The following is a 26,181-nucleotide window of genomic DNA, read 5'->3' on the forward strand; positions in this document are numbered from 1 at the left end:
TATAAGGTGGAACAAAAAATTAACAGAGACAACACAAGACCTACGGGGAGAGGCTGAGGGAGCTGGGGTTGTTTAGTCTGGAGAAGAGGAGGCTTAGAGGTGACCTCATCACTCTCTATAACTACCTGAAGGGAAGTTATAGCCAGGTGGGGATTGGTCTCTTCTCCCAGGCAGTTACCAAAAAGACAAGGGGGCATGGGCTTAAACTCTGCCAGGGGAAATTTAAGCTGGATATTAGAAAGAAATTATTTACAGAGAGAGTGGTCAGGCATTGGAATGGCCTGCCCAGGGAGGTGGTGGACTCGCCGTCCATGGAGGTTTTTAAACTGAGATTGGACATAGTACTTAGTGCCATGTTCTAGTAAATGGACTGAAGTTGGATCAAGGGTTGGACTTGATGATCTCTGAGGTCTTTTCCAACCCAGTCGATTCTGTGATTCTGTGTGATTCTGTGAAAAGCGGAAGAAAAATAAAACTGGAGAGGACGAAAGAAAACAGGCCTGGAAAATAGGGATATGAAGATAAGATAAACACTTTTCTTTACAATCTGAATTCTTGCTCTTCTGCTCCACCACTGACAGAAATGAGCTGACAAGAGCCATCTCTCATAGTCTTCTCTCCTTTAACTGAATGAAAACATGGCAGGCGTCATCTCGTTTGAGGAAGACTGCAGATAGCTTTCTGCATAAGGAAAGCTGCAGTCTGAAGAGATTTCTCCCTTGGAAGAGTCAGAATCGTAAAAAGATGAAAAAGCATTGTTGGGATGTTAGAGACTCCCCTATTGAAAATTCTGATTCTCTGTCTTCTGTTCCCTGAAAACAAATGAGTTTTTCTGGTTATTTCTGAAGTGTAAAGGACCATATGTCTTCATTATGCTATTTTAGTTGAACAATGCAGGTTCTCTCAAAGTTATGCTTTTGACAAAGTCACACACATGCATGCAGAGAGGTAAACAGGTTGCTGCGATCTGATGATTTGATCCATGCATCCTTTGTTGTTGTTCATCATTGGTCCTACTACTGAAGCTGTACTCTTCAGTAGTCTTCTCTCATGATATGCCACATGGCAAATTGCCAGAAAGAGAAGACTGAACATCTACAGAAAGCATATTATGTCAGACATGAGAGGAATACTTAAAACTGAAAGTTTTGCAATCTTGTAATTATGCTGTGGTACCATCGTTGCTGAAACACCTAAAGCAGTGCCTGCTGTGCATGCAGTGATCTGAAAGAAGTTCAATTTTTTAGATATGGGGAAAAGAAGATAAGCAGGGCCATTCTTTGAAGTGGAGGTGTCCAGATGAAAGTAAAGATCCAGAAAAGACAGACATGTCAGGAAGTAATGTGGGATCAGGATCCTAGTTGATCTTGCATCTGTTTTACCTGAACTTACAATACAGATAATACAGACAGGTTCTTTCCAGAGAGGTGGGAGTGATGCTGCCTTAAAAGAAACATTAACTCCACATGTATTTGGAATGTATCAAGTCTAATCTATCCTTCCTCAGCTGTTGGCATCTGAGCACCTTATCTGTAAAAATCTGAGACTCTACTTGAAAGATAAGAGCTTTGATTGTAGATATTGTGAAACAAAGCAAACCCTTGTAATTGAATGCAGAGAAAATAGGAAAATTAACAGCCCATCTCAAGATCTACTGCTTTACAGAATAAATTTTTGAATGATGTAATATCTGCAAAACAATGTCACTCTCTTTTCCTATTTTCCCCACTATCTACCCCAAAAACCTAACTCATCCCTCCTCATGCCCAGGCTGAGTCATAAGAATGGTAATCTAAAAACCTGAGGATTATGAAGTGCAGATCTAGCTCAGAATGTATGAATAAAATCTGGATCTGCTCCTAATATGGGCAGCCAAAGGCCTTAATGACCTTGTAGAAAGACAATTTTTGTGTTCTCCCTGAGTCTACTTCTATATTAGTGTGTTAAAAAAGTAAAAACAACAACAAAAGCAGAAAAGGTGCATACAGCATTTTAGAGTGAAGTTAACCAAAGTGTTGCAGCGTAACTCAGGTTTAATTCTGCAGTTTTGTGTAAATCTGGATTTCCCACTGCATGCAGAACCATACATAATTAGTTCCGTGTCATATGTTTTGTTTTGTAGTGTCATGAGGGATTTTTTTGTTCCAGCTAATGAAGCTATCCAAAGCCATTTTGGTAGACATGAATAACCCAAACAACAGACAGATGAAGAACAACATTTTCAGATTCTTCTCAGTGTATTGCTGTGGTAGCTGTGGCCTAAATTAAGATACAGTACAAAGCTTAGCAACTCCATTGGCTCTAGTAGACTACTTGAACCTGGATTAATTCTGCAATTTATTTAGATGGTTTGAATGCAAAGTAGCTTAGTCACTTCCTGTATCCAGTTAATTGCTGGCATATTTGGATATCATCCCATTAAAGCCCTTGGGTCTGCTTATTTTAGTGGTGATTATCCCATCTAATCTTGTTCATTGAAAGCTTCCAATGCAGCCACCCACTGGGAGGAATGCAACAATTTCTGTTATGCCTGGAATGAATGGTGTATTTCAGTTCCTGTGCCACAAATTTACTCCTAGCTATTGCAAAGATAGATGGCTCTAGCTTTCAGGCTTGCTGGTTCTGGTATTAAGCAAGATACTGTGTGGAATTCTGACAACAGTATGGCATTTGTTCTGAGGAGAAAATCTGCAGTTTTGAAATAAGCACAGACAGGGATGTACCTGGTCACATGAGGAAAGCACTGGCAAAGATAGAACCAGACTTTTCAAAATTAATGCCAGACAGACTTGAATGCCATGTTTCTCATTGACTGCAAAATAATACTGCCCCTTTGATAATTTTCATGCAGATATTAAATGCAATACATTTTTCAAGTAGATTTTTTTATGGTAATTATTCAGCATACAGGTTTTAGAGGGTAAAGTTAATCATTCTCTTTACTGGAACAGTGGTACTTTTTCTACTGATAGTTTAGAGCAGTTATACCTGTAGTTGTAAACCTGAACTTAAGTCAGTCTCAGCCTTAATGTGATGGCATTTAATTTCTGTAGCTTTGGATTAATGCTTGTGCTGGTTTGACTGAAAATGGGTTAATTTTCTTCATGCAGTTACAAACCTTTCTTTTTCATAGCTAGCATGCTCATTATTTGGACTTAATTTGAGAACAAGCAGGTAACACACCAGCATAGAGTTTTTAATTGCTCTGGCCTGAGATCCTTTGCTTTCAGGTGTGAGGCATCGAGGAAAGGGGGCAGAAATGGGGCAGAGCTCGACTGACATCCAGACTGATCAATGAGAGTATTCCATTGATTAGTGTCATGCTCCAGAGTGGGGCCTTCCGGTTGGCTCTTCAATTATCTCTTGCTCTCTCTCTGGAGTGCAGCTGGGGAAGGTCTGTGTGGGACATTTAGTCTGGCTTTTGGTGTTTTCTAGAGGCCTCTGAACCTTTCTGCCTTTTTCCATTTTTTTTTTCACTGTTGGGTGCTGCTTTCAAAGGACTGGCTGCTTGGTGTGAATGGAGTTCATGAGAAATTGCCTTGAGTATCTTTTATTTCTCTTATATATATATATATTTACTAGTAGTGTATTAGTATTTTGTTATTTTATTCAACTGTGCTTATCTCAATCCATGTTTCTCCCTTTCCTTTCAATTCTCTCCCGTGTTGCAGGGGGAGTGGTGAGTGAGTGGCTGTCATGGTTGTATTGCTAGCTTGGGTTAAACCACGACAATGCTTTATTAGGGACTGTGAACCCTCACTCATGGATTCTGAAGTTTTCCAAGGTCAGCACTGTTGTATACAGATGTTGTTGGAAACAACCGCTAATTCTGTTATGTTGGTGTTCTGCTCCGTGTATTTCTTGTGTTCATGATAGCGTGTTAATAAATTTGGTTCTCTGCTACTTGCAGACCCCATCAAATGAAGAGAAACAGACTAGAAAGGGACCAGCTTTGCTAACAATCAATTTTATTTTTCTTTTTTTTTTTTTTTACAAACTGAAGCAGAAAGAGACACACTGTTAGCACTTCTTTTTACTAGACAGTTCTTGTAGCACTTATATCGATGTTAACATGTCCATTCAACAAACTGGAGAAGACGTGTTCTGAGGGTGACTTTTTCTTCTTTAGACCTTAGACCAGGTAACATCTGCTGTCCAGTAGTGATAGTGGTACCTGTGCAGCATCATACTCTCCTAGTAATTCTTGATACAATTAATTTTCAAGGTAAATGCTCTTTCTTCTCCAGATAACACCAGTTTTATCTGTGGTTTAATTTCTTAATACAGAAGTACATGCAACTAACTATATTACCTATTGAATAAAATGTTCTGCTAGGCAGCCTTAGCAGGACTTGGCAACTTACTTGCATAGTGTAGTGCAGCCTCTGTTTTCATTGCTCTGCTAATTTTTTTGTGTCAACAGGACATGCATTCCACATGTTAAGGCATTCAGTGGGCGTGGGGGGAACTGGGTTGATTGAATCTACCAGATCAAGTGATTTGTTTGGATGCAAATTGTCTTGCCTAGTTCATAAAGATATTTGAGAGGAGATTAGCAAATAATGACAATTAGTTCCTTGTCTGCTATAGAAATGTTGTGTTTCTCAAGCCTACCAGCATACTTTATAACAGGTCTGCAACAATATTTTGTTGTCCAAGGGAGACCAAGGTGTTAGACCCCTGTTCTATTAAAAAAAAAAAAAAATCAGAAAAAAAGGACAGCAAATGTTTCGCATGGCTTTTTAAAACCAAATTTCACTTTAAGCAGAGGTATTTTCTGTTCAAGGGTAATGCTTTGAAAAATGAGTCTATAAAAGCAGCTCTTTTGTATGAGAAGCAGCAGGTGAGACTGACTGCAGGTTTCTTATGTGAGAGGTGTGAAAAGCCAAAAGTGGACAGATGCTGCAAACCACTGAACAGCTGCTGCTCTTCCATTCTGGAGACTTAGTTGGTTAGGAAGATTCAGAGAAAATATTGCACCACATTTCACTCAGTCTACTCAAGAAATCTAAACTTTCCTTCTCCTCTTGTCTGGAATAGAAACATCAACAGACAAGGCAGAGTCCTGCCAGGTCTCTGGTGCCTCTCTCTTTCTGCTGGCTTTGTACTCAGTCAAAGCAAAAGAGAGTGAAAGGGAGTTCAGTCTTGGTCCTTCCGATCAACCGGATGACCTTGCACTGTGTTTCTGTAAAGCTATGGAAAATGCCCAGTGCTACAGTCATTTGGGAGAGCTGCTGTGTCCCTTCTGTCTTTCTTGTACATTAACTCTTCTGCCTAATTGACTTTGTGCCCCGTCCTCCCCTGCAGAAATTGCATTACTCTCAACATGTTAGGCATTTGTGCTTTTCAGTTGTTCGTTTGTTTGTATGTCTTTTGCTTTGTTGGTTGCCATACCCAAATAGGTCTACACAGAACAATGCTGCTGTTTTCTATGTTTTCCTTTCTGACTTGTAGTGCATAAATCATACCTTCCTAGAACTTGGGGTTAGATTAAAAAGGGAGGTACTGTCCTGTATCCATTTTTTAAAGGAAGTTGACAGAGATAGCCTGTATGTATCTCTTGAATAAAAGAGGACCATGAGAATAGAGTCACTCTAAGGCCTTTCAGTAAGTTTATTTAAATTTTGCTGTCCAATTAAGTCTTATCTCACCGAGGCCGTGAAGGAGGCGGAAAACAGAGATTACATTGCAACGAGTGCAAGTGTTCCTTTCTGTTCTCTGAAGCAAGAGCTGCCATCCTATGGACACATTCCTGGGAGCTTCAGCAAGTTCAGTCATCCATCCTAGGCATTAGAAAAGAGATCAGAAAAGCCACAGTCATATTTGCCAGCTTGGCACTCTGCCACCTTAGAGTTTGGCTGTGTCTAAAGAAGCCGTGCCTGAGTGAACCAGCTCGCAAGTGAACAATATGAATTCTGCAGACTTGGCTGTGCTCTTGAGAGGACTAAGGGGAGTTGCAGGTGTAGGGGAAGAAGGATGACGGGTACTTGTTAGAATCTGGAATTCACTGAAGTTCACAGTGTTTGTGCGGTACTTGCTATGTTGATATCTCTGTCAAAGGGATTTTTTCTGTTATCGCTTCCAGGGAAGTAAAAACCTTGTCCAATGTATCTCTTGGGGAGATAAGAGAAAAAAACTAAGAAAAGTTTAACTTGCAACTCAGTAATTAATAGTGGTAGTTGCCCACTCATTCTCATGGCCAATCACAGGCTTAATGGAGGTATTAATCTTCAGTTGCACAGTTTTGTCATCTCTCTCATCCTTGTGTCTGTCAGTAACTTGCAGTAGGATTTAAGAAGCTGCCAAGCCTAAATGCAACCCCACTGGCAAATCACCCCTCTTACTTAATCTCCTGATTAAGAATGCAAACAGTAAAATGTTTTCTTCAATGAGTTGAAAATTAAATCCATCATGTGCTTCAGGTTTGTGCCATAGCTGCATGACACAAAAGAGCACAAAGGACAGCTTGAGAGTGTTGCAGGATGTCTAATGAAAATCAGAATGGATGGCAACCTCAGACATGGAAGCTGTGCAGTGGTAGAGAAGTGTGCTTGTGTGCTAATCTTTTATACAAAGGGCCGTGGAGTATAATTTTAAAACAATTATTGCTATTATGAGCAGCAGTTTTGTACTAATGTTATCTTCTTCCATGACTCGTCCTGCCTCCAGCTCAGTGAAACAGAAAACAAGCATAAAATATACATTCACAACAAAGCATATTGATTTCCTTGGTCAAGTTTACCAGAGATTGACCAGTGACAGTATGTACCTCAGCACTCGTCTTAAAACCCTAAGGCACCTCATTTTCATTGTGTGTCTCTGAATTCAAAACACCTTAAGCAAAGAGTACACAGTGTATGTGCTGGTAGGCACAGCTTTTGTGTAATAAATACCAGACATCTCTTGGAAAAAAATTAACTAGGGTCACTACTCTGACTTTGACACCACATGTAAATAACCCAGTCAAACTGTACCTCACTCGCTCATAGCAGGTAGGGGCTAAAACCTGTAGTAAGATACTGGAGATCCTGGCTTTTTCTTAGGTTTCTTTTGCTACAGTGTGGTTTAACAGGCTACCTGCAAGCTAATCTGTCCTGTCAAGCATTACACTCTGGTTCACTCTGCTCCCTTTTCTGAAGGAGACAAGGAACAGATGTTCACACAGCAGAGTTGTCTGAGCAGCCTCACTCTTTCTCTTGTCTGCCAAATCCAACTCAGAGAACAGACTGTGCTGCAAGGCCTTTAGAGCACCAGCTTCCCTCTCTCCCCACAACACAGGAGTAAGAGGACAGCTCACCTGTTTTGGTAGCAAGTTCCAACACAGCAGCCAGCTCAACCTGATTCAACCTACCTTCAATTCTGCCCTGTGTCAAAAATTTCTCCAGGACACTTGTGTTTCTGTACCCGGAAAAAAAACCGTAGAAATGCTTCTGCAAGTGCTAGAAAATGGGGTTGGAGACACCTTGCAGGCATGGAATGGGGGCATGCAGAAAGGAAGAGAAGCAGCTGCTTGCATAAGGAAGTTGGGGGTATCTTTCAGGGCACCCCAGAATCTGACTTGGACCTTCTGACTGCTGCTAAACAGGGGCAGCTTAGTTTACTTCTTCACTAGATTTCAAGCCAGCATCCTTCTGTTTCCAGTGATGTTGTGGTATTTCCCAGAAAGTGACCTTGAGACAGGGTATCTGAATTACCCTCATCTGGCTGAGAATGAGGGCATTTGTCCCCAATCAGAGAACCCTGAAGAGTGAGGAAATCTATTCTGTATAGTACTGGATTTTAGTTCTGTCTTGCAGAACCCTGTGAAAATTGTCAGGAAAAACAAACAAATAAACACCCAACACCTTCACATATTTCCCTACCGACACCCTTGATTTTTAAATCATTCCAATTCTGTCTTCCTCTCTCACAGCCTGGCATCTTGTCCTAACTTGAAAATTTCATTAGTGTCTTGAGTATTTCTCCATCCTGCAACCTCAGAAGTTGCAGACTTTCCTGTCTCTCTTGAATTCTGGCAATGGCAGTGTGAAGATGTGTGGGCCAGGAAACTGGGAAGACAGATTTACAACTACATATTTGTTCAGTTGTTGAATAAACATTTCAGCAAAGCCTGTAATGAGTCATCACATTAAAAGCTGTCCTTTGTGTGCTCCTAGAGACTGCTTTTTTAAAAATGAATATGGAAGTCAGACCCAGTTAATCCAAATCATTTTGCAAGTTAAGGTCTACAGGCTTTTAAAAGCACACCTACCCCAGTGGGCAAGCAGAAGTAAGTTGTGCTGCCCGAACCGGAGCAGCCAGACACATTTTGAGTGCAGAGCCCCGAGCTCCTCATGGGACTGCTGAGGAAGCACATGTGCTGTCAAAAGCTGCCACGTGGGTTCAGCTTTTGGGGTGTATGCTGAGCTGCAACTGGCATGGAAATGGATTTTAGCAGTGAGATTGTGATGACTGCCTGCACTCTCCGCATGGACTGGGCTTGAGAAGCATGTATGAGAGTATTCAGACTATACATCCTCTGTCCTCACGTACATCTTATGCATAAGCTATCTGAATCTGGCACATAGTCCTTTCTCAGATTGAAAAATCTTTGTATTGTGTATATATATATATATATATATATATATAAAAACTTATTTTCTGTGAACACTCAGCCATAAGAGTAATCAAAAAATGGATCTTCTAAGTTGATCTGCCTTATGCAGGGAGTAGCTCTGTTTAAAATAGCAAAAATAACAAAACATGTTGATTTTAATATTTTGCTTCCTCTACGTGAAGTCCTAAGGCTTTTATTTTAGGGAAATAAGTTGTTTCAATGTTCTCTAGATCTGAAAGGATTAAAAGGACATCTCAAACATGCAAAGGTAGCCTATCTGGATTCCCTAAATATGTACTGTTAAAAATTGAATAGGTGAATTAATATGATTTAGATTCTCAGCTCATTCCAATGCAAGACTAAGTGCCAGCAGAAGATTCTGCACCAACATAACCTGACCAGTTCAAAACAGATATCACAGTGATGTCATCTTAGGTGCAGTTTCACTTGTCTTTGCACAGCAGAAGTGTACAAGCTCGTTCTGCCTGTGCTCCAAGAGAAATGGAAGCTGTTTAGCTGAACTGAGACTAAGATGGCCTCTGCTTCAGGTGACTAAAATCCCTGCCTTTGTGTCAGTTTGCACTGTGCCGGTAAAGCTTTTGTTTGAAAAGTAATCACCAAACCTGTTCCTGAAGTGGACAGAGTATGCTTTTTTGTTTTAAATCACCTTGTTTACTTATAACTGAGCTAAAAAGCCACTGCAGTGTGTGATTCAGTACCCTAAACATAGGTTATTTTATACACCATAGGGCATCTGAGGCATCTACATGCACACATAAGGTATTGTCTCTAGTGGACCCATGCCCTTCCAAGGCAGAAGCTGGAGGCCGAATAGGATTTCTGAGGATATCTAAAATGGCACGAGGTATCATCTACATTTAAGCAAATGAATCCCAGTCTGTGGAATCTTGGACTTACTTTACTCAAAATCTGGAAAACTCCATTTATCCACTACCATATATGCATGTGCTCTCAGCCGTCTTCATTTTGGGGAGGGTTCATGATAAGAATACAGCTGTTTGCCTTCCATCAGGCACTGCAATGCACTTTGTATTTCTTTCTGATCCAAAAAGTAATTATTTGTTTTTACCAGTCTACAGAAAGAAATGTCATTTCAGTCTCCTCCAGAGTGTGATGATGATGATAAATTTCTCTTCTGTTTCATGTCTAGGCACTTCTGACAGAAACACCACACATTCTTTAAGATTTTAAATACTTATAAACCTTTAGATATTCAGAGGTTTTGTGTAACTGGAGAAGCTTTTGAGAAACCAGTAGGTGATATTATTCTACATAGCATTATATAAGAAAAGAGGACCTAGAAAAATCATTGCCTCATAAAAAATGACAAGAATTCCTCATCACCAAAAGATGCATGGGCTACAGTGGAAATATTGTAATGCCTTATATATGATTTGAAGGAGTTGAAGTGTCTATAGGAATTATTATTTTTTTCCTTCAAATATTAGTGTTTATACTTATCTTGTTCTTGCTTTTTTATGTGACACTCATATGTACTGTGCCTTGGAAGTCAACAGCTTCTCTGATTTCTGTCCTTTGAAGAGTAGTATTATTAGTTAGATTTGCGTAACCTCATCAGGTAAAGGAAACTGCATGAAGATTCAGGCATTTAAGGTTTGAGATGTTCCTAAGGATGAAGTTGTGTGGAGGAAAGTTCGGACAAAAGCAAAGAGAAGTTCATCCATCCTTCAGGCAAAGGGAAATCCCAGGTGATGGGCAGGACGTTAGTAGCAATATAAAGCTGATGAGTCCATCTGCATTTATAAAAATTAATCAAATGTGTACAAAAACTCTGGCCAACATAAGGAAGAAAATATCACAGTAATTAGTTCAATTAACTAAAAAATCCCTAAACTCCACGATTTTCATAGCCCAAATAAATGTGTAGTTAGATAAGAGTCTATGGTAAACATGAAGAAAAAAAAAAAAGATGTTTTTAGTTCTGACTTTTATGTTAGTAATAACTCCATTTCCAAAGCTTTTACAAACTTCTATCAAATTAAAAGCTGAGTTTTTGCTTTAGACCAATACTTACCAGTAAAGAAGGGCTCATTTCACTCTTTAGCAGTATAGCCAGTTTCAGGAATGTCTCCTCAGCTTTAAATACTGCAAGTTTCTAGAACTGATGAAATGTCTGAGACTAAAGTGGTCTTTAAATGCACTTCCAAGCTGAAAGATGTGCTTCATTGCGTAAGTGTACTGGCAGGAGACAAAAACAGAATAGATTTAGAGATATATATTTAAGACTAGACTTCAAAAAATGCAACATATTTTCACTTTGTAAACTTTTCTTGCAGAAATAAGAAGCAATACAGGTGCTGCACTATGTATGACAAAAAGAAATCACAGGTTCCTATTGATTCAACACACTTGGAATCTCATTAGTTATCAAATGGGACTTGAGTACAACCAAAAAATAAACAACATTTTGTTTCATTCTCTCCTACCCAAAGTCACCCAACATGGATTAGTCTGGAGTGCATTTGTTGTTCCTGCTAGAGGTGATATAAAATAAAAATCAGTTTTAGATACACAGATGCTTTTTTTCCCCTCCTTCCTTCAGGCTGTTGAAGAATGCACAGAATGAAGTTCATTTCAAAATCTGGTATCAGAAACTACTGGCTGCTCTCCAATTCTGTGCTGGAAAAACCCTGAACAATGAGTTTTCTAAGGAGAGGAAACTTATCAGAATTCTGGAAGACATTGCCAAAGAAGTAAAAGCTGCCAGTGACACAAAAAGAAAGGTTTGTTAAAAAATATCTCCCCTTCCATCTAAGTTTTTTCAGGTAATTTTATTTTTTCCAATGTGACACCTCTTTCCTATAATGCCTTTGCATAACCTAAGATTTCACAAAAGTTTATAAAATTTTATGCTGCTCTAAAAACAAGTAAAACACATGTATTTAATAGGACAACTCTCATCACTGTTATTCTTCAAGTCAGCAGATCTTTTAAGCCATTTAAATTCCTTCATCAATGGTTTCCCAACCAGACTTGAAGCTGGTTGGAAATAATGGCAACAAAGCTGATTAACATTTTACTGGAAGGAACGTTCACGTTCAGCACCTCATCCCAAAGTATTTGACTCCTATAGAGCTTCAGTGTTTCTTGAAAACTTTACTAATATTTGCCCTTGACAGGCTGAACATCCTTCTTTCTTAGCAAAGCCAACCAGAGTGGACTGTACTTAATATCTAAAATATAGCATTAGGCAACTAGTATGGTATGCATATCTGCAGAGATGCTTTCCTGGCAGTATTAAGTTTGCAGTCATCTTCTCCAGCGGGTGCAGCTTTTGTATTGCTTAGGTACATTTCCAATTCAAAACTGTTAATTTTCCAAGACAGTTGTTGTTAGTTATATGATGTATAAAACTGCTTCTTGCTGAGATCTCAGCAAGACAGACCAGAAAGCCAAATAAAAATATGTGTGCCGCTGCTGGTTATCATGAAAGTTATCATGAATTCTTTTTGCCTTGTTAAGGATTCAAAGATTTTCAAAGGATTTTTTCAGAAAACTCAGTGTTGCTACTGAGAGCAGCAAAGCAAACATGGAAGTAAAAAGGCAAAAAACATTTGCAAAGAGAAAAATCCATGTAAAGAAAAAGAAAGAGTAGTGATACATTATACATTACTGATGCATAATTCAGATTGTAGAGATTAATCTCAAGGCTGCAGTTATCGTGATACTGAGAAACTCCGAAACCTTGCAATTAATACACCTACAGTTAGGTGAGGGAGATCAGAGTGTTGAGGCAACAGGCAACAAATTGTGACATTGTCCAGCAAGGCAAAAAAGACATGGGATGCAGCAGAATAGGCACAAGGCTAATCAATCCCTAATGAAGGATATTGAATCTGAACCTACATGACAGCATGAACTGGTAGTGCATCTAGGCAGAAAAAGCATGAATGTGGAGTAAAATGACAGTGCTTATTTTTAATAACTGCACCTCAACGTGATCTCATTAGCTGTTATAAGGTTACGTGGATGCTACTAGCTCCAGAAGCTGTACTGCTAGCTTAAATTACAGAAAGCCAGTAAATGGCTCAAAAACTGCTGTTATTTTCCTTCATGTTGCCATAATGACTCACATGTTGCAGGAGGTGTTAAAGGTGGAACTCAATAGGCTTTCACAGTTCTTCCAGGAGGTAAAGTTTTGTCGGCTTCCCGTGAATCCTGCGCTTGTTGTCCTCGGCATAGAGGAAAACGTAAGTATAGCTCATGCAATGGATTTTTTTTTTTTTAGTATAAAGAGGGAGAAGGAGTGAATGGCTGCGTTGACTGGGGATTAATCTTACTGGTATTAAGGATAAGTCATCCAGTAAAGTGACATCCATCCTAATTCCTTTGAAACTGGGGGCCTTTGCTGGAGGCAGAAGTACAGGGGACTGGTGGGGTGGGTATGCATACGTCTCAGCTTGTGCAGCAGCAGGAGCAGCAAAGATTTCAAACTCTGGACAACCTGCTCCCAGCTCAGATGCCCTACCATGACATTGAATGGCAAGGACACCTGGCTCCACTGAAGCTGAGACCTTGTAACCATCCTGCCCAGGTAGCTCTTGATGGCAGTTTTCTTCTCATCCAAGACTCTCCCTTGGAGAGCTGCTCCCTAGGAGCAGCTAAAGCTCTAGAGCTAACTGTCTTTCTGCTGAGGGGAGAATAGGCACATGAATGATAATTGCTAAAATATTAAATATTGACAGTAACTTACCTCTATGACCGCTATTAAAAACGACTTAAAGGAAACAACAATGCTAATTAGTGTTACTTTACTTTGACCACAGTACTAAGACTGAGTTATTCATTGCTTAGAAATGTTTTCATAAACGATATTATGCCAGGAATATGCTTTTCCAGCTCTAGAGAAGGAAAAGCTATCCAGCAGCAAGAGAAAACAAACCTGAAGAGCCATATGTATGACCAGATATGGCTGCCTAATGACAGCAATTTGTGCTCTATTTTTATTCTCTGGCTCATTATCTACAGTGGACCTGATTCTAGGAGGTGCTGATCCTTTCAATTGCCTTTGACCTGTGATTCTCTGAATAATTGCTATTCAGCCCTGATCTCACTGGGAACAGAAGTCTTCCAGCACCCCACAGGCTTGGGCCCATTGTGTATGATATAAGTCAGGAGAATCTGAAGCCTTCTGCTTCTCACTGCTTTCAGGCTTTTTGGAAATAATGACTAATGAGAAAGTATCTCACCATACAGTCATTCTATTTATACTGCACCAGCTTGGCTGGACAGATACAAAATGTTTAAATAATCTGAAGAGAGATTTTTTTTCATTTTTCTTGTATCATTATAGGCCATTATCTTGCTATAAATATATGCAGCTTCTTGATTGAACTGTATGTCAGTATAATCATGCAAATTAGAATTTTTAAGTGCTTATAATTACCTAAATTTAATTCATTTTGGCATCATCTATTGATTTTACTTGAAGCAAGCGCTACTCCCAGCTCTGTCAGTAATGCATTATCTCACAGCAACCTTTCAAGCACTTACTGAGACATTTCAATTGACAAAATTCCATAGGGGGTCAGGATTTCATCATCAGTAATAGCTGTTGCATGCCACAGATGTATGATGTGGCTCAGACAATATTTGCTTGCTTGTACCATGCTTTGAGATGTTTTGATGAAAAGCAAGAGACAGCTGTGTCTAATAGGAGTTTTGTTCAAATTAGCCTCCATTGCACTCCACCCAGTCAGGACAGCAGTAGCTCCTGTGGGGCACTCATTATTTCTAGAGACCAGGCCATTAATTTACCGTTGCCTTTGGTTGTTTTTTTCAGTTGTTTTTTTGCGTGCCCCCTCTCCCACTACCCCTTTTTTTTATTAATGATGTTAATAATACCACTCTAACTCACACAGGATTTGTAGTGCTTGGCTCATTAATGCTTTTTGAAGCCCTTTGAGGTCTTCTGGTGGAAGGAGCTGTAGGGCATGAGAAGTCAGAGTTCATGTTTAATTAAGATAAATTCCACATAAAATAGATTGTGATTTTCAGAATTTCCTGTATTCTCAGCCAGAGTGAGATCACCAAAGAAATTAGCAGCTTCTTTGCTCCCAGTAAAATTGTATGCTTGGGCAATATTTTTTTGTGTGCATGTGTGTAAAATAATAAGACCTAAGGCTTCTCAATGCTGTATGGATTCTCATTAGATGAGTCTTTTGTACTTCGTCCACTCAGTCCCAACCAAAGTTCATCATTAATAGACGTGGGTGAAAATGAAAAACAGTATGGAAAATATTATCTATTCATGTAATCTGATTATTGAGTGGAACAAATTGTCTAGGAAAAATAGTTTCTTATTTTCCTGACCCAATTAAACAGTCAATAATATCAAGAATTATTTATTTTAGTTATTGATGCTACTGATCAATATTTAAAGATGGCACCCTTTTTGGAGGCACTGTATTAGCCTGATGTTTCATGTATGTGACACTGTTGTTCTTCTCTCTCATTTTCTTTTTCCCTGAAGTCATGTTCATATTTTACATCCAATGCTTTTCCATTAAAAATCTCCTTCATCAATGCAAATGCTCCAAGTGGAAACATCAATGTTATTTTTAAGGTATGTTCTTCCTCTAATCTTCAGTTCATTTTGTATGCAAAGTGTTGATTTGAAATTCTCCTAATTTATATTAGTCCTTGAGCCTAAGGATGTTAGATTTGACTCTGCTGTTCACTTTTCCCAGTTATTTTTAATAGTAGAACTTATAACAGAATATGCTGAGGCAATGCACTGAAATATCAACTTTTTGATTGGTAGAGAATCAAACAAGTTCTTGCAATTCTTTCTCTTAGTGGACACAACCAGGATAAAATATTAAGTTTATCTTATGAATATAGTTTATTTATCACACTGGAGTCAGAGGGCAAGTCTAAGAGGAGAGATAATTCAGAATATCTGAATCCAGTAGCCTTGTACATATGCATCTAACATATCAAAATACTGGAGTGTTAGAGGTTGCATTTGCTGCACAGAATTAATGCAGCCAGCACAGGGGAGTGAGCTGAGGAAGAGGGAAGTGGAAAGAACTGCAGAGGAGCTCCGTCTCTTTGGAGTTACTGAGAGGACATGACTCTGAAAGTAAACTCCAATTTATTTTCCAGTTGTCACCTTCAAAGCGTCAGAGTTGATGAGAGTGCTGTGTCCATCCGCAAAAGAAAATAATTGCAATCTAAAGTTACTTTGGAAAGAGAAAATGTCTTCCATAGCAGTGGGTGCTGTTTTCAGAGAATACCGAAGTTCATGAAATGGCTGATGGATACAAAATGCTCAGCGTTGCAAAAAATATTATTTCTCTGTCTTTTGCAGTGTCATGTTCCAAACCAGAAGGCTAAAAATTGATAAAAATAAATTAAATTAAAAGAATAAAAGATATTTCTAGGCCTTCTTGAATTAAATTGACTTTTAGAGCAGCTGTGATTCTCATGAATAGAACTATGCTTTCCAGGCATGTTTGGAGGAGGCTAGCAATGTTAAGTTGTTCTGGTTCTTATGCTATTTCATCTGAGAATCAATGTTAAATAGACAAGCTCCTACTTACTTGAGCAACTTCAGCAAATGCCTACCTGTGTAGCATTTAAACATTTGTGCTGGTTTTACCGAGACAGTGTTTTCCCTGCTCGGTAACATTCAACAAACAGCCAGCTCTCCAGTTGCTGTAGAAGTATTGTAGCTGACGTCGCCTTCCCCTATCAGCAAACCATAGTGCTAAAGTATCTTTTACTTGTGCTGCAATTCCATTGTTTGTTCATGGTGGATAATGCATACATAGAATTTTAACCACTGGTGTCATACTAAATTGTCTACTGACTCTATACATGAGGGAAGGAGGGAAGTGGAGAGAACAAGATTTTTCTCATGTTTAGGTACTAGGAATAATTAATTGGAGTTAAGATTACCTTTGAATGAAAGAAATACATATGTATATATTTTTAAAGAATAGTTATGTGTCCTTAAGTATTCATTTCATAGCATTAAATGTTCATTGATTGGAATGCTTGTACATAAAGAGTGTAATAAAAGCATAGAGCACTTAAAAATACCACTAAAAGTCACATGTATTTTAGATGAGGTGGGGAGGAGGTAGAAACAAAAAAAGCAGACCTTTTGTTTTCACAGGCCGTTTACTCAGCCATGGTTGAAGATAATCTCTTCATTACCTCTTGTGGCTACAATTAAAGCCCCATTTCACTAAGATTGTTGTTTGACTGGCTCCGTGGGGAGAGCAGTCATCACAGCATCACTGTTTGAAACTGAATATGCTTTATATCATGGATAAAATATAAATTCATGATAAAATTCCCTTTCAGTCTGCTGCAAATACCAAGTTGTGAAGCTTAACATTAGACAAATGCTGTCATTTGTGAAAAAGGATCTAGACTTTAAAATGTAACTAAATTAGGATCCTACCTCCGGATTAAATTTTCAAACTCTAATAATTATATAGGAATAATATGCAGAAAGGCTGCTGTTAATCAGGGAGCATTTGTTACCACCTCAGTGGCTGCCAAAACTGCTTCTGCCTATGTGTCCCATTTACTCTGTCCTCTTCTGATACAGAAAGCAACTTTGAAGAGGGGTTTGTTGTAAAATGAATGCAGCTATTTTGGTGAGGGAAAAAATTTAAATGAAATAGCATGTTATTTCTGTGTGGCATTGAAGTCAGAACCTGAATTTTTTGTGCAATTTTCACAGATAGGCGATGATCTACGTCAAGATATGCTGGTTCTGCAAATTATTCGGGTGATGGACAACATTTGGCTCCAAGAGGGACTGGATATGCAAATGATAATTTATAGGTGTTTATCTACAGGAAAAGGCCAAGGTCAGTTTTACATTATGAAAGTTACCTGTATTACATTATTCATATCTCATGTAAACAGCAGTATACAAAAATCTACCCTTTAGCTTTTATTTTAATGGGTGCCTTATTTATCTTCGCCCCCCAAAGAAAAAAAAATACTCAGAACTTCTGTTACTCAGGCCCTAAATTGCATACTTGCCTACTCCTGCACGTTCATTTTATGTATTCATTCTGCCTGTCCAGAGTACGTACCACCAAACTCGTTGAGTTTTTAGGAACATAGGCTAGAATTTTCCAAAGGTCTCAACACCATCAGCTTGCACCAGATTCTTAATGATAACTTCACACATCAAAAGGAGAGTTTTGGAGAAAATTTGCTATAGCTACCAAAGTTTTAATCCAGTGTGATCCTTCACAGATGCTTACATTAACCTGCTTGCGTGTGGCTGCACAAAGTACCTGTAGACAAGTGATGACAGCTTCGCAGTGTTGATTTTGAAATATTACTCCTGTGATTTATGCTGCTTAGGGCAGGCCTGACTCATCTGAAGGCTTTATTTCCCTCTTTTATGGTTGTTATAGCAGAGCTGTAGCAGGGATACCAATTGCTTGCTGCAGAAATTTACTGACAGCAATAAGCTTACTATTTTTTACTGACTCTCCAGATCTTTTACTAAAACCAATCCTTGCACAAGTAGAAGACTGATGTATTCAGATTACCTGCTGTACAAAAGCTAAAAAAATTTTTTAAAAAAATAATAATAATAAAAAAAAATCATTGTTTTCTGATCCACAAAGAGGAAATGAGAGAGGATGAATGATCTGGAGGAGCTAGCTAGGAGAAAACAAAGATGAGTTTACAGACGTGGTGGGTGGTTAAGGTGACCTGGAAAAGACTCCTTCCTTCTTCGTAGGGGTTGGAGTTAAAGCTTGAAGGCTTCTACTTCAAAGGCAAATAATACAGGAATACCATTTCTGAACATAATATTATTGTCTCTTTTATATACTGACACTTATCTTTCTGGGCAAAAATCAAGTTACAGGGATCATCTGCAAATGATGTTCTCTACCTGACAGTCTCTCAGTGTCAGACAGATTTTCCTCACAATATCTTTCCTTATGAGCTATATAAGTGTTAATATAATTGATTTACACTTGATGATTAAGGATAAAAGGACCAAGTGACGTACCTGTAACCCACATAGTATATGCAAAAGTAGTCTCATACACACAGGTCTTCCAAATCCCAGGCTAACAACTTGCTTCATGGGTCACCTTTTCTACACAAGGCAGATAGCAGGTGATAATTTCATAGTCAAGGGAGCACAGAAATCAGGTTTCATAGAAAGGCAAAAGGCAGATGAAGCACTGGTAGGATCTCACTTTCCATGCAGGGTATGATAGAGGAGCCTGTCACCAACTGAGATTGTTAATGAAGCCCTTCCTGTAATGTGAGTTGTGCGATGACATGCCAGGGGACCACACACAGGGACAGGGACAGAAGGCTGGCAAGCCAGGTCTCAGTTCCAAAAAATGGAATTAAGTGCATGCAGTAGAGGCAGGGAATTCAAGTGAAGCAATGCAAAATGCTTGGCTTCTTTCTGCGCTTCAAAGTCCCAGTTTATGTCATCTTGGATCAGACTAATTTCTGCACCATCTAGTATCCTCTCTCCCAGCTGTGATCAGTATCACATACTGCCAAGATATTTGTGTAACATTCTTGGCAATAAACACATATGAAATAACTTTATATTTCATAGTAAGTATTTGATCCTATATTTTATAGATTTTTTGGGATTTGTGTCCGTATTGTACTCACTTTGAATCTTGTTAAATTTTTGGCCTTGTTGGTACCTTCAGGCAGTTATTTCCACAATATTGTTATTGATGTTTTGATTTCTCATTTGCAGAACTGCCCCTTTTTACTAAGTGTCCTTTGGTTTTTGTCTCCAAAGAGAAAAACAATCCTGATCTCTATTTTCTATTGCATTCATTATTTTAGAAGCTTTTAAGCATGTATTTTTTCTGCACGGAATGATCCAACAATAAGCTATATTCATTGATGGTCTTCATTTTTTTTTAAGTTGAAGGTTTTTAATTTGAACTCTTTTTCTGTCTGATTAGGATTGGTACAGATGGTGCCAGATGCTACTACACTAGCGAAGATCCACAGGGAGTCTGGTCTGATAGGACCATTGAAAGAAAACACAATTAAAAAATGGTTCCGTCATCACCATCCTCTGGAATCAAGTTACCAAGAGGTAATATCGTAATGAAGCTTATTATATATTTTGTGTTTTACCATAGGAGAAAAACCAAATGAAATTACAGTAAGCAGCAAAAACAAATGACTCAGACACAAGACAAACAAATCAAATGCATAGAAGCCAGGGAACTGACTTAAATGCCACTGTCTGTCTAAGGAGATATTGCTCTGAATCAGGTGCATTGTAATAGATTTTCTATAAAAATATCATAGAGATGTTTTGAAGTTTACTACTAAAGTGAAGAGAAGCTAAGTAGAAAGTAACTAGTGAACTCAAAAACATTTCTTTTTTAGGTCAGCTCTCTAAATACTTTATTTAAATATAACACAAGCAAAGTCTCAGTGGATTTCCTGTATTTGGAAATAACCATGTCAATACCTACAGCTTTAGAAAGCTGTTTTATCAAAACTGCCTAGTCATACGATATGTAAGATCATGCTTTTCATATCACACTGTGGGATGCCATGTAATACATCTGGTTTTATGAAAGTAGAAATTATGCATGAGCCAAATATTTTGAGATTTTATTTATAGAAGCAGAAGTTTCCCAGGCAACTCTTTCTATTAATTCTTTGTTGTCTGAGCATGTTCTGAGGCCCATGAAAAACCTTTTAATGTTTGTGTTGCTGGTTCAATTTTTAGAACCCAACTCCATGCCCACAGTATTTACCACTGTGAAAATAAATTGCTTTTCTAACAGTCTTAGTAGATGTATAGCATAAATATGTTTGATAAACTTTAATAATTTTGTAATTACAGTGTTGCATTAGAAGTGAGATACTATTAGTTATTGATTGAAACTCTGATATCTTGCTGCTGTTTTTAAAAGTACCATTAATGTGAAATATTCTAAACCAAATTTCTACCTATTTTCTTTCAATTTTTAAATGTATGAAATACCGTCCAACCTGATTGCATAGGGTGTGCATAAAATTACTACTCTACATTCAACTTGTTCTCACTGGTGAATAAACCTTTCTCTTTTACTCCTTCATAATTTTTTACTCGTACAATACTATTTCTAAGGTGCTCAAAGAGCTCATGTGGAATAAACTTTAATATCCTCGTTTTGCAGTTGAGTGAACGAAATCACAGAAAGCTTAGGTGTTTTATCCAAGGTCACCAAAGTGAGTAAGTAGTACAGTTAAACATAAAATTCACCAAACTCTTGTGATGTGGCCTAAGTCTTCCACAGTGCTGTCATCCCTATCAGCCATCACAGACGACACCCTGCATCTGCAGGGAAATCCTCGATGCCGAAATAATGATTTACCTTAGCTAATGCAATTTTTATCCAGATCACAGTTTAGGGTTGTTTGGTTTCTATGTAAATGAACCACATTGTGATTGAGATTCTTGGGAGATTAAAACTTCTGAACTAGAACTACATTTTCAGTTCGTAAACTGTAGTAGGTAAAATTCAAAAGGAAGATAAGAGCTATTCCTTATCCTTTGGGATAGAAAAGTGATCATTATTTGAATCAGGAATACCTCCCCCTGAGAGAGGATACTGAGTTTGTGTGTTGTCAAAGAGGTTGGGTAGATTTTTCTACTAGGAGAAGTTGCAGTTTTTATATACTTCACACTGAAGTTAGCAGAAAACTTGGAATCCTGCTAGGAGTGTCTGATGAGCAGATCATTACCTTGAATGTTTTCCTGTATCTACCATGGGCACATATTTGGCAAACAGCAATGCCACAATGTAATATTGTAAAGAGAATAATTAGGTAAATCCGAATGAGCCAATCTACTTACATGAAGCAGACTAACCATGAAAGCAGACATCTCCACCATGTAAATGAGCATCAGATGAATAGGTTATATTAAACACAAATGCTAGACTGGGTTTTGGTTTAATCACTCTCTTGTATCTCCCTGCATGATACTGGGTTTGATCCCATAGTCTATTCAGATTCACAGATGCTATGAGCAGAAATCTATTTAGCCTTTCTTTGTTTATTCATTTCTGTAAAGTGGGGTTTAATTCTTTGGGCTGGAATATTGTGAGACTTGATTAATTAGGATTTGAGAAAGGCAATGGAGTTCTGGACAAAAAAGAACCATGTAGGTACAGAACAGTACAATGTGTGTAAAATAACCTTTCTTTGCAAAACAAATGGTTACATTTGTAGATTTCCAACTAATTTTCAAACAAATGTTTTTACAATATACTGCCCGCTACTGAACAGAAAATGTCAGCTTCCTGCCAAGAAGCTTTCTTTTCTTAGGTACATTTCACCTTAGAAGTTTTCCTTAGAAATCCAGGTATCTGTAAAATAAAAGGTGAAAACCACATGCATAAAATTGTTTTTTCATTGTAACTTTGAAATTCGCCTATTACTTGTTTGAGTACCATTCCTACCAACACCTTGCTGTTACAATTTTAGCAACATAGCATTTATAGAACTACAACTTTTAGTTATCTTATTAGTGTCAAAACCAAATACATCTCTGTATATTTCCAATAAATGCTTTTGTTTTACTAACTAGGCAATAAGGAATTTCTTTTATTCCTGCGCTGGCTGGTGTGTTGTTACCTTCATTCTGGGAGTCTGTGATCGACACAGTGACAACATAATGCTGACAAGTGCTGGTCATATGTTCCACATAGATTTTGGAAGATTTTTAGGTCATGCACAGACATTTGGAAGCATCAGAAGGTTAGTATCTATAGTAACACACATATTAAACTTTAAAGCAGTGTTCCGAAATTTCAGTCCTATCAACACCTATGAAAAAAGTAGAACTGAGATCATGCTTTTTTTCCTTTCTGAATTTTCCAAAACAACATCTTTTTGTTGTTCACAAAAAAACCTCTGAAAATATAGGAATGACCGGAAAAGGAATTCAAATGAGATGTTGGAGATGCCCTTTCAGTCTAAAACAAATTTCTAAATCCTTTGTTTGGTCAGAGATTTCAATGATGGAATTCAGTAGTGATCAGAACAGTAGACTGACCTTTGCCAAAAGAATTTTGATACCCGTTATTTTTTTCTAATAGATAAGTTTGCCTATGATGGATACAAAACTATAGATGTACCTAATTGACCACTTTATTCCTGTATTCAGAGAAGAGACTAGATTTTCCAAATAGACATGGAGAATAATTACATTTTGCTTCTGTGGGTAAAACTGCAATTTTCGCATTATCTTTTGAAGTTTTACATCTAACTGCACTGAGCTCAGGGGCTGTTTTGCAAATATCTGATTTTTGCCTAAACAAGTCTTATTTTTCTGTGTTTGTATCTATCTGTGATGTAACTGTCCCATGATAAAGATAAATACAATAGTGTGATCATATATTCTAGTTCCTAATATTAACGTAGTAGGACAAATGAATTGGAATGGAATAAGAATAGTTAGGATAATGCCAGTATGTGCAAAACACAAAAAAGCTGTTGTGGCAGAGTACAGAATGGATAAATGATCCCAAATTCCTCCATGTTTGCTAATAATTTCCGGAATTATTCCCACAATTAAGTTTGGACTAATTGTTCCCTTTTAAAATTATTATTATTACTTTTAATTTATTTTTTTAAGCTGGCCTTTGACTATTCTAGACTATCTCAGTGTGTTAGACAGAAATAACAACGTGGGAGTATTGATATGAGAGAAGCTGATGGGGATAATAAGTACTTCTAAGCCAGGCAGCCAAAAGATTTAGTTGCAGTGCTGAGAATTATCATCAATCATTCAAGATCTGCTCCCTTAATCCTACTTATTTGCTGTGAAAGAATAAAGCAGAACAGAGTAATGAAAAAAGACACTCATGCACACTCTGAGTCAAGTGCTGCATCCCTCACTCCAGCAAACCTCCTTTTAGAACCTAACAGGAATTTTCTTGAGCAGTAGTTTTATGTAAGCAGAGAATTACTTAGTTTGAACAACAGGATGAAGCAAATACAGGGTGGACACAACAACCAAATTTAGACAGAAATAACGTAATAGCAATAATAAACATAGATATTAATTTTACAGTTTTGCAACTCAGTCATATTACACCTTCTTATAAAGTCTAAGAAAATTGATTAAAATATAGTCACTTCCATAAACAGCAGCCATTTTTTTCCTGTTTGTCTATGAAGTATATTGCTTTAAAACTATTAAATAAAGTAATATATTTTAGGGCCTCCATTCATAGAGTGCACTCTTGGTTCTTTAGTAAAACTAGTACTCGTACTTAACAGCATGTTGTGAACATCGTGCAACAATACTTGTTTTCATACCTACATGCAACCGAGCTGACACAATAACGATTCCTATAGTTCTCATGAACTGCATGCACCTTCACGAAATGTAACATTTTATTTGTAACCCAGGAATACAGGGATGTCACGTTTCTACATCCCGTAAATTTCTGGCTTTCTCAAAATCTAAAACTCTCAGTGCCATTTATATATACTCATTCCCACAGGGCAAGTCCTGAAATAGGCTTAGCCGCTGGTTTCTTTAATAGCTATTTATCTTAGGCTTTTATTTGAGTTCTTTACACCCCCAACAGTATCATATTCCTAAAATAATATTGATAAAACAGCAGCACAATGCTTTCAAATCTTTAGAATTGTAAGTGCTCACCATTAGGGTTTTGTACAGTAGATGCTATACACATGCTTGTGAAGTTCTATAGGTGACTTTAAAGAATGAAAAGTATCCAATACAAATCCCTATACATGCAACTAGTCTTTATGCACATCACACAAACTCCTTTTTTTTTTTTTTAAATGGAATCTTTGCAAATTAATGAATGCTTATAGAAAAGGAATCCCCATCAAAACTGTTTAAAATAATCATTCTTTTGAGAATTTAGAAAACTTGCTTGCCGCAGCTGTCCATTTTCTGTTCTCAGGAACTGCTTTTTGCCATTGACTTTTATTTCTCAGAAAGCTTCATGAGGATAGGTCCTTTACCATATTCTGCATATGCAGCATTTCTTCTCATGCAAATAAAGTGAAAGGCATGCATGGCAGCTTTGAGAATTGCATGCTGCATGCATGGGTTACAGTTCTTTCTATCAAATCGAATATGTGTCTTCAGAGAACCGTTTGAAGCTAACATGATTCATGCAGTCGTTCTTGCTTTTGTATTCATGATTGTATAACACCCGAAAAAGTTATTTTTTGACTTTCTGATTCCAACTCCCATCTTTAAATTATATCCATTAAAGCTACTCAGTTTTGAGTCCAACGCACAAATCAGTAGCTCAACTCTTGTTGATTTCAGAGGGAAGGGGAATCAGGAACATTCTGTCTTTTCCAGTTCCATGTAACTTCACAGTGTAGCAACTATGTTTGATAATACTAATAACCTGTCTACATGGGTCTAGAAACTGTTTCAGAAGCATTGCAGAGACACATATGATGTATGTAAACAGCAACATAGCAACAGATCTTGGCAGAAAAATTATTCCCAAAGTCCCACAGGGGAATTTCCTACCGAACCATGAGATTTCATTACCTTTTTTTTTTTGGTAATAATTTTGGATAGCACATTTTGTTAGTGTTAATTAAAATACTCCTCCTTTCATTCTCTAATCCAGCTGTCACATTTGACTCTTCATTCCCCTAAGGCAATGAATTCTGCAGGTATACTTCAAGCTGCATGAAGAAACTTTTCTCATTTAATTTCATATATCCATCCTCTTCTTTATCTACTGAGTATTCTGTGGTAATCATCTTAGACCAACTCTAACTGAAATAGGTGTAATATTATCCAGCTAATCATATGGGACCAGGTCAGTCATCAAATGGTACAGAAGAAGATGTATGGCTCATGGTTATACCTCCCATTCTTTCTTTGCTTTTGTTTTCTTCTTTTTAGTTCTGACCAGTTCCTTTTGAACATTTCTTCTTTGGTGAATTAAGCAACAAGAGATTTATTTAAATCCTGTGCTAACTGAACTAATCCTAACCTCAGGGGTTTCATCCTCTCCACTACCAGTCACTTCCAGGACTGTCATTTACATTTTTTCAGTCATTGATATGTAGGCTGAAACCTGATGGCAACTTGCGGAGTAGTCCAGTTCATGGCACACTGTATATTCATCTTTTGATAAGCTAGGTGTCCATTTATTTTATTTTTTTTTTATAATACTCAGTCATTCTGATTATTTACTACACTCACTGACCTTTTTTTTTTCCCTGATCTGAATCACAGAGACTCTCTTGTCTCTTTGCCAAACTAATATTGTGTCTTAGTGTGGTTTTCCCAGAAGTTAAATCTGCTAAGCTGGTTTTCTTCTACAAAGTTAATTACTAGAGGCAGCCTAACTATTCCATTGGGAAATTCCAGTTTTTTGAAATAAGTTTACAAATATGGGAAAATTATGTTTCCCACACTTTCTTCTTATGTCAGTGTTTTCCTATACTGAGAAGCACTAAAGAAAATCTGAGCATGTAAAGAAGTGCCTTTTTAAATTTTAAAAGTAACACGTTTCATTTTTAGTGATAATAACATAAAATGAGTGTTACTG

At 37.7% G+C, this 26,181-nt stretch overlaps 1 protein-coding gene across 1 annotated transcript in view; it reads left to right on the forward strand.

Annotated features, from left to right (window-relative positions):
• The window catches only part of PIK3C2G (phosphatidylinositol-4-phosphate 3-kinase catalytic subunit type 2 gamma), a 275,634-nt gene that overhangs the window by 181,973 nt on the left and 67,480 nt on the right, over positions 1 to 26,181 (forward strand). Inside the window, exons 23-28 of the mRNA XM_065846452.2 lie at positions 11,181 to 11,361; positions 12,721 to 12,828; positions 15,111 to 15,203; positions 17,337 to 17,466; positions 19,570 to 19,706; positions 22,203 to 22,372. Coding sequence (XP_065702524.2) covers positions 11,181 to 11,361; positions 12,721 to 12,828; positions 15,111 to 15,203; positions 17,337 to 17,466; positions 19,570 to 19,706; positions 22,203 to 22,372 — 819 coding nt within the window. The remainder of the gene's footprint in view (positions 1 to 11,180; positions 11,362 to 12,720; positions 12,829 to 15,110; positions 15,204 to 17,336; positions 17,467 to 19,569; positions 19,707 to 22,202; positions 22,373 to 26,181) is intronic.

The sequence above is a fragment of the Patagioenas fasciata genome, chromosome 1, assembly GCF_037038585.1.
Source record: "Patagioenas fasciata isolate bPatFas1 chromosome 1, bPatFas1.hap1, whole genome shotgun sequence".
Classification (NCBI taxonomy): domain Eukaryota; kingdom Metazoa; phylum Chordata; class Aves; order Columbiformes; family Columbidae; genus Patagioenas; species Patagioenas fasciata.